The sequence below is a fragment of the Habropoda laboriosa genome, unplaced genomic scaffold (assembly GCF_001263275.1).
Source record: "Habropoda laboriosa isolate 0110345459 unplaced genomic scaffold, ASM126327v1 scaffold34, whole genome shotgun sequence".
NCBI lineage: Eukaryota > Metazoa > Arthropoda > Insecta > Hymenoptera > Apidae > Habropoda > Habropoda laboriosa.
In genome coordinates, this window is record NW_017100142.1 from 1,316,849 (window position 1) to 1,329,740 (window position 12,892).

At 42.0% G+C, this 12,892-nt stretch overlaps 3 protein-coding genes across 3 annotated transcripts; 2 read left to right on the forward strand and 1 right to left on the reverse strand.

Annotated features, from left to right (window-relative positions):
* Positions 1–422: 422 nt before the first annotated feature.
* LOC108571922 (methylcrotonoyl-CoA carboxylase subunit alpha, mitochondrial) lies at positions 423–3,190 on the forward strand. The gene is made up of 8 exons (XM_017934083.1): positions 423–501; positions 566–950; positions 1,057–1,391; positions 1,491–1,787; positions 1,877–2,089; positions 2,196–2,693; positions 2,789–2,977; positions 3,059–3,190. Exons 1-8 carry the CDS (start codon positions 478–480, stop codon positions 3,188–3,190), a joined length of 2,073 nt encoding a protein of 690 aa, XP_017789572.1. The 5' UTR covers positions 423–477.
* A 184-nt stretch (positions 3,191–3,374) lies between these two features.
* Positions 3,375–6,563, forward strand: LOC108572681 (transmembrane protein 209). The gene is made up of 9 exons (XM_017934955.1): positions 3,375–3,422; positions 3,499–3,689; positions 3,791–3,916; positions 3,990–4,291; positions 4,380–4,700; positions 4,757–4,890; positions 4,985–5,311; positions 5,406–5,627; positions 5,721–6,563. Exons 2-9 carry the CDS (start codon positions 3,643–3,645, stop codon positions 5,847–5,849), a joined length of 1,608 nt encoding a protein of 535 aa, XP_017790444.1. The 5' UTR covers positions 3,375–3,422; positions 3,499–3,642; the 3' UTR covers positions 5,850–6,563.
* A 419-nt stretch (positions 6,564–6,982) lies between these two features.
* LOC108572702 lies at positions 6,983–12,860 on the reverse strand. The gene is made up of 4 exons (XM_017934978.1): positions 12,447–12,860; positions 11,688–12,033; positions 9,740–11,618; positions 6,983–9,652 (listed from the first exon to the last, which is right to left on the reverse strand). The coding sequence occupies exons 1-4, from the start codon at positions 12,621–12,623 to the stop codon at positions 7,615–7,617; spliced, it is 4,440 nt and encodes a 1,479-aa protein (XP_017790467.1). The 5' UTR covers positions 12,624–12,860; the 3' UTR covers positions 6,983–7,614.
* Positions 12,861–12,892: the final 32 nt, after the last annotated feature.

A 12,892-nucleotide genomic window follows, 5' to 3' on the forward strand; every position in this document is an offset into this window, starting at 1 on the left:
CCAACATTTTCTTTTTTTTCCTTTCGATATAAGTGTCAAATAGGATGATCTAAAAGTTATAATTATTTTCATTCACAACATGAGAAACCACGCGACATAGAAGCCACTTTATATTCACACTATGCATTATCTTATCTTTCGATGTCGTAAATATATCCATGTAGTATAACCTTCCTACAAAAAGGTTAGCGATTGCTCGAATGACGCGCATTCACTACTTCGCTGTTCAACGTAAACTGAACGTACGACAAACAGGGCAGGAATTACTTATTACATTCGCAATTCGCTGCAAGAAGAAAACATGCATCAAGTGAGAAAAATAAAAATTTCGACTTTACGGTAAGTGAAGTAAAAGAAGAAAATATCTCATTTATAATATTCTTCGCTCTTGCCAGAAATTAAATGATTTATTAATTTCTATGGATATTCAAATGCAGTGCTGTAAATCCTTGTATACGGAATACGCATACTTCAAGAATGGCAACTAGTAGGTTCAATAAGGTATGCACTAATCTTTTATTTAAAATTTGGCCAGTTAATCAAAGAATATCTCATTCTTTTATAGATCCTAATTGCAAACAGAGGAGAGATTGCATGTCGTGTTGTAAGAACTGCTAAAAGATTAGGAATAAGAAGTGTAGCAGTGTATAGCGAAGTGGACAGATATTCTATGCACGTAGAACAAGCTGATGAAGCATATTGTATCGGTCCTGCCCCTTCTAGCCAGAGTTATTTAAGGCAGGATAAAATTATATCCGTAGCAAAGAAGTCAAAGTGTCAGGCCATACATCCTGGTTACGGGTTTCTCTCAGAAAATGCAGAATTCGCAAAGCTGTGCCACAAGGAAAATATTATATTTATTGGGCCTCCAGCGAGTGCGATAAAAAATATGGGAATTAAAAGCACTTCGAAGAACATGATGATGGAAGCTGGAGTTCCTATTATAGCAGGTATAGTTTGCGTGTTATTAGACACGCGTACACCTAACGTATAGTATACGAGTGATATTACCGATTGTGAGATCCGACAATACATTGATGTTATTGACAAAGTTAGGATATCATGGGGACGATCAGTCTAACAAGACATTGCTGTTCGAAGCGAAAAAGATAGGCTTTCCGTTAATGATAAAAGCTGTGCGCGGTGGAGGAGGAAAAGGAATGAGAATAGTATTAGAAGAATCGGGGTTCATCGAAGCTTTGGAAGGTGCAAGAACCGAGTCCGAAAAGGCGTTCGGTGACTCGACCGTTTTACTCGAACAATATGTTAACGATCCACGTCATATCGAAGTACAAGTGTTTGCAGACGAATACGGAAATATCGTTCACATGTTCGAAAGAGATTGTTCCGTTCAAAGAAGACATCAGAAGATCATCGAAGAAGCCCCCGCGGTACGTATAGGTTCGAAACAGCGACGAATGCGCATGGATCGCTGGTTTTGTTCAGTAGGAGAAAAATTGTAGTCATATAGCGATCGTAATGTTCCGCAGCCCGGTATTTCAACAAATTTAAGGTCGGATTTAGGCGCAACAGCAGTACGAGCGGCAAAAGCGGTAGGATACGTTGGCGCTGGTACCGTCGAATTTATAATGGATCGTAATCGAAACAGCTTTTATTTCATGGAAATGAATACGCGTCTTCAAGTAGAACATCCTATCACGGAGGCAATCACGGGGTTGGATTTGGTCGAGTGGCAGTTGCTAGTTGCGGCCGGAGAAGAACTTCCGTTAAAGCAGACGCAAATTAGTTTTGAAGGGCATTCCTTTGAAGCGAGAATCTACGCTGAGGTGATCAGATTTTCCATTTCACGCGTAATTCGTATACCAATTTGTCCTTCTGTTTGTACCGCTCTTGCTGTCGTTGGGATAAATCGCAGAATCCAAGGAAAGATTTCTTACCAGGAGCTGGAAAACTTCGGTACGTGAGAATTCCAGAAATCACGGGTGAAACGGTCAGAGTAGAAACTGGAGTCCGTGAGAAGGACCATGTATCCGTACATTATGACCCGATGATCGCAAAATTGATCGTCTGGGGAAGAGATAGAGAAGAAGCATTAGCTATACTTAGATTGAAGTTAAACGATTATAACGTGAGTAAATTTTCAAAGGGGGGACGAGGGGACAATTGTACACGTCGATTTATCGTAGGGGACGACGATGTATCAATAATGTACATTTTGCTGGACATAATTTTAGATAGCAGGACTCGACACCAATATAGAATTCATCAAAGATTTATGCTCCCATTCTAATTTTCGGCAAGGCCAAGTACATACGGGATTCATAGAGGAACATCATCGAGAATTATTTCCGAAATTACACGTGCCAAACGAAATCGCGGCGCAGGCTGCCTTAGCTACGATACTTTACGAGGACACGCATTCTTTACGATCTTCTCTCGCAACCATCGATCCTTTCAGCCCTTTTGCAACCGAAACCGGCTTGAGATTCAACCATCCTTTAACGCGAACCTTCGCTTTCAACGTTTCTAACGTTGACGATATCAAAGTTGAAGTAAGGTACATCGAACCTGAGATCTATTCTATGAGAATCAACGAAATTGGCCCTTGGAGAAGAGTAACAGGCACACTAAAAAAGATACAGAACTCGTTGGAATTGTCTACCGAAGTCGACGAAATGATCGTCAAAGCAAGAATAACCAGAATCGGTGACAAATTACACTTATTCACCAAAGCTAGTATCTGTTTTCTTTCTTCTTTCTGTAGACATAATAATTCAATAGAAATATCGTTCAAGGATGGTTTCATTTGAATTTACCGCTCTTATAGGATCGCGAATGGCAGTTCAATACACCCCCTACAAAATTTGCCCACGATCTTACGAATAGTCAGGTGGAGAAGGATCCGTGCAAAGCTTTAAGTCCTATACCAGGTCTTGTAGACAAGTTATTCGTCTCGAAAGGGGACGTTGTGAAAATTGGTGACGCTTTGTTCGTGATTAATGCTATGAAGATGGAAGTATGTTTATGCCAGTTTCGATATCCTTCTAATCCTTTAATCATTCTCTTTGTACGTTCAAACGTAATCTTTTATTTTCAGCACATCGTTAGAGCATCCACAAATGGTATAGTCGAAAGCGTATTGTGTTCGATAGGTGACAATGTGCCAAAGAATAAGATTCTCATTAAGCTGGCTGAATCTATGTCTGACAACACTAAGAGTGCAAATTGAATATAATTTCATCTTTTACTCATATTTACTAATTCTTTTGCTTTCCTATTCTTATTTTGTACCATTAAAAGTTACTTGAAATATTTTTAAACAAATCCTTTTATTCCACGTCTTCTCGTATTTCATGCACGAATCGCATACGTGAATCGTACGTAAGTACGTGTGTAAGCTTTGACTTTTTGATAGAAATTATCGGCTGGGTGAATCGTAAATATACACACACCGCATTACGGTACGCGTATACGTATGTACAGCGAGATAGCATAACTGCGTGTTTGCGGATAATTTTAACCACGTGGAAATTTCAGGCGCACGTAAACGACGCGGCGTTCCGTTACCGAAAACGCGCCAAACATTGTTCATTTACAGTGATCGTTTTCAAAGAGGCACTAATCGAAGAATGCCGAAAGTCTCTACGGATAATCGTTAGAAGCATTAAAATAAAAAGAAAAATGAACAGCTTCCGATCACCGATGCGGTGTATCTCTCCCAATGCAAGGTTAGATAATAGTAAATGCGAGATACAAGGAGAAATTGAGCATAGGTTAGAATGCTGATACCGTTACTCCTTCTGATCGCCTCGAATAATTTCATTTACAGAGTTTTGACCGCTAAACCTCAAGTGGAACAAACACTCGACGTAAGACAAACGCAAAATAAAGCGAGAAGCAGCATCACATGGTTTTTTGTTAACAGCTCTTTACTCGGCGTACTCATCTTTGACATGTGAGAAATTCATATTTCCCTCTTAATTTGCCATTTGATCTGACGATATTTGACGATATGTGTTACGTTTTAGTTTGTACGGAGGTGCAGCGTACAAACCATTTTGTTGGGCAGAGTGGTGTTTGGCTTCTGTATTTGCATTAAATGCTCTTTATCACATAATACGATACACATGGGCAAGTTTCACTCTAAGACCAGTTTTATTGAGTCCTAAGCAAAGACGTTTATTAGGTGTATCGGAGGATGATCCTCTCTTTAAGAACGAACTATCATCACCTCAGAGGGCATCAGAATCACTAGTTTCCTTAAATTTATCATGTATAGGCCTCGGCAGAAGAATGAGTCCTCTTGGTTCATCAGGACTGAGCGAGTCCAGTATGATCAATATTATCAATATCTCTTTTTAGTCTGGACATTACTTGAAAAATAGGTATATAAAATGAGTATAAATTTTCTTTTCAAGAGGAGTTTTCACCGTCATGTCCATTTTTGAAGTACGGTAGTCCAACGACGCAAAAATCTGCACCCAGCCCTAATGGATCTTTCAATAAATCTCTGAATGTTTCAACAAATGGAAATATAACCAGCGAAGATTTGATTCAAAATGAGAAAGAACTACAACATTATTTGGAAGAAGCTCGTCAGAAAAAGCGTGTTCTATCGACGGATATTGATCAACCTTCGAATTTGCTCAGTTCGTTTTGGTCACATCCGGCGATTAGAAGTCCTGGAGAAGTATCGCCGTTGTTAAGAAGATGCGCGTACCAGCTAGCACCTATTATCGGTACGAGCATAAGCGCATAATTTTCCTTCAACGGTAAACGTTTCCCTTTTCCATAGACAAGTCAAAATCAGCCAGTCCCGGTGCAGAAGAGGGAAATTCACCTAGGGGTATGTTCGGTGCACCCGACGTTTGGAGAAAATATAGAGTCGATCCGAGTAAAGTAAACGAATGGACGGCTAATCTTCGTATGGCAAGTAGAACGAATAGATACCGTACAAACGACAACGACGTTGTTGTATCGTCGAATTTCACATTGTATATAACGAGAAGATTGTATATTTCAGTGGATCAGCAAAACAGTGGTGGAACGAGTAGCAACCGAAATCGACAATGTTTGCTTGGCATTGGTTCGTCACGGTTTAAGCGATTCTCAACTTGGCTCTGTTGGGTTGGATAGATTGAGAAAACTTGCTCAAGCACCATTTTTAGTCACCGCTATTCCTACCTTACCAACTTTGGTACCTTTCCTGGAACTTTCTAATAATCAGGAGTATTTAATTAGAAGAATCAAAATTCTTGCGAAAGGTGGTTCTATGAGTGAATTCAAATGGAATAGCGGAGGAGCGCACAATGGCAAAGAATGGGATTCCAGTTTGCCAACCGATTCAGCGGTAGTTCGATTCTTTCATATTTTCTTCTATGTTGATAGTATGTACTATATTACCGAAGCAATAGGTACGATATACGCCTTTGTGATTTTTCTAGATAATCATGCACTTGGTATCGACGTATATGGACACGCAATTAGAAGCCCCTTTAGATCAACCCGATGCACGGCCATTTACATCGCGATACATGGCTAGATCAGGAATGACATTACCGCGCAGCAAGGGGCCCGTGATAGTGTGTCAGTCTATAAATCCACCGCATTACAGTTTAGCACACTCCGGAGATTCGTCGCCTAGTGATTACGAGGAAATACAGCGTGTAAGTATATCGTAAGTTTTGACACGGCATGCCGTGGGCGTGCTATATTTACAAGATGATACATTAATCATTTCGTTCTTGTTAATATTTTAGGGCAGAAACAACTTATTTTATACGCTTCTGCTGTTTTTATACATCGTTAAAACGAGAGATCATGGTATGTTGGGTCGCGTTAATTTGGGTACATCAGGTATAAATGTTTTATGGGTAATTGATGGTTGAAGAGCCGGGGTGTTCCGGTAGAAGAAGCCAATTTGTTCCGGAAATAACAGGCGATCGATAGCGTATCAGTTTTCACGATTGCTACTTGTGTGTGCGCATGCGTGTGTGTGTGCGCGGTTCGTCGTTTACTTGTACTTTTTCGCGAATCGTGTATAACGATTGTACTTTTCGTTTTTTGTCTTTTCTCCGAAGCGTGTTATTAATTTCTGGCGGACGTGGTGGTCAATCGAGAGTACGAAGAAACATCTACAATAACGGTTTTGATACTACGAATGTTTTATTCACAGTACTTAAGTCCTATGTACAAATAAATCATAAATCACGATCCGTATATCTACTGAAAATAAATTCTCACTTATTCAATATGCTGCAACATATCACTGTTGTTCCGCAAGTCCCTCACCGTTTTTCCCTTGCATTCTTTATAAATCTTTCAACGTGTACTTACTGAATGCGTATACGCGCACGCAATACGTATAACAAGAACCGCAGAATTCTCCGCAGGATTCTTAAAACTGGAACAATCCGGTCAAATAAATGCGTGGATCTAACGGATCGTAAAAATATCTGCATTCCTGTTCGCGTTACACACCGCCAATAACGTATTACACAAGGAATGCAATTATTTCCAGCGTTACTCCATCAACGCGATTTAATTTTTTATACAATTTCGTATTTTTACACAATTTTATAACTCCTTTTTCCTTTTTGTCGTAGTCCAACGATCGAAAGGCATATTTCGTAAAAAATTATGTTGCACTTTTCGTACAATTTATAATACAATCTTTGGATAACGGTTCTCGTACGCTTAAAATCAATTTGTATGTACACTATACGCACGTGTCATGATAAAATGATAGTGGTCTATATTCAAATTGTGATTAAAAAAAGCAACATGTTCGTTCGGGTGTAACTTTGCAAGATCGCGACAAATGTTGATTTTTTTAGCACGCGGCGTTGTTTCAACGACGGTACAAACGACGATGGCGATGCCCTTCAAACGAATACAGAAATAATTCGATTATCGTTCGTTCGCGATGCGTATGCGTTCTTTTAAAATAACACCATGGGATCGAAGGAAACGAAAAATTAATATTCAAAAGGAGAGTGAGTGAAAGAAAGAGAGAGGGGGGGGCGGGGGGCGAAGAGAAGATTATACCATGGAGTATTCCCGTACTATCTTTGTATCCATGGGTATGTATGCATTTATTTATATCATACACACTTGTGTGTCTGCAGGTTAACGACGGCTACTTGCTTTTCAAACGTGAAATCGGACGCGGAAAGACACACACAAAATGGTTCGAGACTATGACACGGGGTACGTTTTGTTCATTTAATATAATACTCGACCTCTAATTAGAAGAAAGGTCGCCGTTCAGAAATATACGCTACTTTCGGGCGAAGGGGGGGATTTTATATTTTTTCTAGAACGTGTAAACAAAGACTTTCGTCCATTTGACCGATTTTTCTTTTCTTTTTTTTTCCAATTTTTCATTTTCTAAACAACTCTACCGAATAATCCCCATATAGCTTACGGTGGCTTCACCAAAGTATTTAAATATAAACAGAGATATACAACGTATAATACAAAGTTAAAAGCACTATCTTTGTTGCTTTTTTTTTTACCCTTGCCGCCGTTCCTCTCAAGATTACACCGTCGTGATTCTCTTTTGCGATTACAAAGGGCAATTTCGCTTTTACGAATAGACGTGAAAGAAAAATTCGCACAAGTGAGCGCGCGCGTGTGTGTGTATGGTTCGATTTAAGACGTAGTGAATATTTTGGTTCCTTCTGGTAATATTACTTCTTCGCCAACATCGGCGAGGGTGACTGTGAGAGGAAGGATCAGGGGCATTAATATCTCTTGATGTTGCATAACCGTTTGTTGAGTAGCGACTGCATCAGGTTGTCTTGTAATGGTAATGGTTTTAATATTTTGTGCCTTAACTATTTGACCTTGTGCAAGAGTGGCTTGTTGTAACACTCTTTGTTGATTTTGAACCGGTTGCACATGCGCTGTCAATGTTTGAGCACGATTCTGATTCTGTACGAAATTCTGTTTGCACCTTTTACTATGAGCGTATCTACTTCCGTTATTGTTGAAACGTCGATCACAGGTTGGACAAGCGTAAGGTCTTTGACCGGTATGAATGAACACGTGCTCCTTGAGGGATTTGAGGCGACGGAAATTCTTCGGGCAATACTTGCAATGATACTTGGCTTCGCCGGTATGCGAAGTCAAGTGATTGGCTAGCGTGTCCGCTCTGGCGAATGCCCTTGAACAGTACTGACAGATGTACGGCCGTTCTTGCGTATGTGTGCGCATATGCATTTTCAAATAGGCGTTCGTTGTGAACGGTCGCGAACAAACCTCGCATACGTACGGCTTGATGCCGTTGTGCGCCCTAAGGTGGGCGATCAACGTGGTCGATTGGGTGAAACTCTTGGAGCATATCTCGCAGAGGAATCTCTTCGAGCTGTCGGTTTCTTTGTTCTTCTTAAACGTTCGGTCGTGTTTCGATAAATGATTCGTCAATTGTTCCTCTTTAATGAAACGCTTGGTGCACCGCGTGCACTTGTACGGTTTGATCATGTTGTGCTTAGCCACGTGTATCTTCAAGTGCTCCCTTCGGTAGAACTTCTTCGGGCATATGTCGCACAGATACTTTTTCCCTTCGTGAACTTGAATATGCCGTAAAAGCCCCTTCCTCGACGTGTACTGTTTGTTACACTCGGTACATTCCAAACCTACGATGTCGGTTCTCCTTTTCCTACCAATCTTCTCGCCCGGCTTCTTCTCCTCGGGTCGCGGCTCGATGTCTCTCAAGTCTTCCTCCGTGAGTATACCTTCGGTAACGTGTTTCGATCTATGTTCCCGCAGGATCTCGTTGTTCTCGAAACTATCCCCACAGATATTGCACTTTCTCACTTGATCGGGATTCTTCTCCGAACACTTGTCGTAATGAGCCTTCAGTTTGTCCTTACGATAGAACTTGACGTTGCAAATGTCACACTCGAAGTTTGGTTCTTCGTGCAACAACTGATGTCGCAACAACGACTTTTTCGTGCTGTATCGTTTCTTACACTTTGCACACTCGTGATTGTCCATCGGCCAGTCCAAACCACTCTCGAAATCCGAGTCGAAGTCGTCGTCCCTATTGTCCAGGTTGTCCGCCGCCGCCTCCTCGTTCGCACAGTTTCTTTGTCGGTCCTTTTTCTCCGTCGATTGCTTTTGCTTATCCGATTTCACCGTTCGTTGTTGCTCGTCCTTCACGTGTTGTTCCATATGCTTGGTCAACGATTGTTTCGAGCTGCACCGTTTATTGCAACTCACGCATTCTAGTTCCTTCTTGTAATTATGTTTCTTCTGCGAGGACGTATCTCGCTTGTTCCGACCGTAATTCCCATCCGTATACGTACCACGACCGATCTTATCGTTATTATCCTCCTCCTCGTCGTAATCTTCCAAACCATCTTCGGTTTTGATTTTGTCGATGATTTTCTGGGCTGCTTTCGCGGCCACCCGTTTAATACGTTTATTAGGATCGTATTCTTGCCCGTGGACGAAAGTTTTATGATTAGTGGCTATCAAGTGATTGCGCAAAGTAAGTTCGTTACCGAACGTTTTACCGCATTGCGTGCATTTGTAAGTTTTCACGCTGCGTTCGTGCTGTTGTTCCGTGTGCCTCTGCAATAGATCCTTGGTTGCGAACCGTTGACAACACACCTTGCAACTGTAACTGATCCCCGAATGATGATGATAATGATGATGATGATGGCGATGATGCACCTCCGTGTTTCTAAATAAGACGATACTTTGTCAGACGATTCGAGCTTGGAAAAGTGATCCGCTCTCGTGAAATATTTAAAAAACCTTTGCTTCTTACCTACCTGTCGATTTTCTTCGATCCTCCTCCTCCTCCTCCTCCTCCTCCCCCTCCCAAACTGTCCCCAACAATCCTGCTGCCGCTGCTGCTCTTGTCAGTGCTTCTTCTTCGTTTTCCATTTCCCGATTCATTTCCTCTCTTTCCTTTCCTGCCATCTCGTCGCCGTAATCATTTGTCATTTCTTTGTTAATCAGCCCCCCGCCGCATTCTGTATCCATTTCGAGATCTTGCTCGGTTAATACACCTTCGACCACGTGTTTTGCTCGATGATTTCTTAATTTCTCCAACGAATCGAATTCTTCTTCGCATACGTTGCATCTGAGAGCAGCATGTGAAATAGCGTGTTTTCGCAAACCACGTTTCGAATAAAATTTCTCCGAGCACTTATCACACGCATACGTTTCCATACGAATAACGCGACACTCCTGTTCCCCTTCTCTGTTCGAATTGCCATCTTGACCACCACCGTCGTCGTCATCGTCGTCGTCGTCGTCGTCGTCGTCGTCGTCGTTTACCATTTTGGAACCTGTTGGCTCTCGATCTTGCTGAATACCATCGTTGTCATCGTCGTCGTTGTTGTCGTTGTCGTTACTGTTATTGTCATGGTCGTCGTCGTCGTCGTCGTCGTCATCATCGTCGTCGTCGTCGTCGTCGTCATCGTCGTCGTCATTACCGTCAGCATCGGCAAACTCACCGCTGCCGCCGCTTCTTTCAGCTTCCATCATCCTTCCTTCCTCTTCCTGTTCCTCCTCCTCCTCCTCCTCCTCCTCCTCCTCCTCATTCTCATTCTCATCCCCGGCCTGTTCCTCTTCCATCTCATGCTCTACGCCTTCTTCTATCACCGTTCTTACTCCACAGCCGATGCTTTCTCTTTTTTGTTTCACTCTCTTTCGACATTCAGCATCCATATGTCGACGTGCGTCTTCGTAATCGTCAAGATCTAAACTGTGCTCATCTTCATGGAATGAAATTTCTAACGGCATTGGTTGTTCCTTTCCCTCCTCCTTTTCTCTCTCGTGTTTCTTCAAATGTTTACTGAATGAAATGATGTATATATACTGTTTGCCGCAATAAGGACATTTGTTCGATCTTTTACCGGATGGTGGGGACTTTGTGGGATTACAGGCAACCTTTTGCGGCGTCTCTAGCGTTTTCTTCAAAGACAATGTCTTTCTAACTTCTTCGTGAGAATACATGTGCTCCTTCAAAACGTTCTTCGATAAAAATTCCTTGTCGCATAAATAGCAAAGAAAGAAAATTTTCTCGGGTTTATCGGATGCCTGAGCTTTCTTCAGTCTCGAGCTTAAATTCAAATTCTCAAAATAATTTTCCTCGTCGGAGTCTCGTTTCGTTTCCAAGTTTCGCCGGACTGATCTACGTTTACTTCGCCTTGTTTCATTTTGACAGTGAGACTCTCGTTCCGACTTAACATCCATAATCGTAATATTCGATTTTTCCATTTCATCTTCACCTTCTTCTTGATTCGTAGTAGCATCGGCCGCTTTTACCAACAGATTTACGTATTCTGCACAATCTTCGCGTTGAAAGGATCCTTCGTCTGTAAGTTGGTGATGCTTGTGCTGCTGCTCCTCTTCTTCCTGTTCTACCTCTTGTTCCTGCTGTTCCTGTTGTTGCTCACAATCATTGGATAATATACATTCCTGGTGTAATATGTAATCATGTTCCACCGTTGGGATACTTTCCAGACAACTATTATTCTGACATTCGTGTCTTAACTGCATCTGTTGGTCCTTGGTGGAGCTGTCTACCATCATATCTTTAATATCCAATTCATCGTGGTTTACACAATGTTCAGTTGTGTGGTCTGTAGAAATGGTTTCATCTATCACTTCTTCTATTACAGATCCATCGTTCTGTTCTGGGAAACACGAAACGCTCATTAACGTTTGAAACGAAAATGTAGCTGTTTGATCGGATCTTTACTTACCTCTTATAGCTTGTTCCTGTTCAGCTAACTTTTCCACTTGCAACAATGCCAATTGGTCCTTCAAAAGCGACGACTTCTCTTCCGGAGACATCGACGTCAGAGTTTCAGCGGTATTTTGATAATCATTCTCCACGTGCATTTCACTTATATTCTCGTTTCTACCTGCCGCCTCCAAGTGTACTTCAACTTCGTCGAAAAACAGTTCTTCCTTGATGTTCATCGTAACGAATCTTTCTCTGAGAACGGTGTCCGCTTGTTCCACCTGTAGCTTAAATTCGTACGCGGATTCGAGTTTGTCCGCGCATATACAGCAGACGCGCGTTGGTAAGCCATCCCCAGGTAACATCTAGAAGAAGCAAAGTAACGAGGAATGATTGTCGTTGGAATCATTCGTTCACGATTCGCAGTTTTCTTTGTTGTGAGAAAAAAAGGGGAACGGTGCAAAAGAACATTGACAGCATGCAACACAGTGGATAGAGTGAGTGAGTGAGTGAGTGAGTGAGTGAGTGAGTGAGTGAGTGAGTGAGTGCGTGAGTGAGTGAGTGAGTGAGAGAGAGAGAGAGAGAGAGAGAGTGGGACGAGGGAAAAACGAAAAGTGAAGGATAAGCATAAGCACAAGTATGTCAAGTCGATAGTACTGATTTTCATATTCTACTTGTTCGAAGATGTGTATACTGCGTAATATCGATCATGTTAGTTTATCGTACGGTTTCTTGTTCTCTGCTGTACGCAACGTAACCTCTAAATTACATGTCTAACCTTAACATTAGCGAAACTCATCGCCTTTGCCGAAAGGGAAGCAACCTCACTTTCCAGAAACAAGTCTCGCATCACCAGATTACCAAGAAGACAAACACGGCATATTTCTACCGTCGATACGATGCTCTCCTCTTCGTTTTGTGTCGAATCGGACGTATTTATTTCCATGGCGTCCATGTTTTGTTTAGTGGTGGACTGGCTGGCCCGTGCCTGCTTCCCGCAGCCCACAGCCCGCAGTCCACGATCGGCCGATCTCTCGGTCCCTCCAGGCTGTCACCAATCGTTATCTCCGTTTAGCTCGTTTGCTTTTCTTTGCAACGGTATCTACTTTAAAACCAACCCCTAACTACGGCTGGTGGAACCGTTTTCAACCCGTTTTCCAATGTGTTTGACGATGACGCAGCAGTACACCACCGCGATACTGGAGCGCTTCGCGTCTCCTTCTT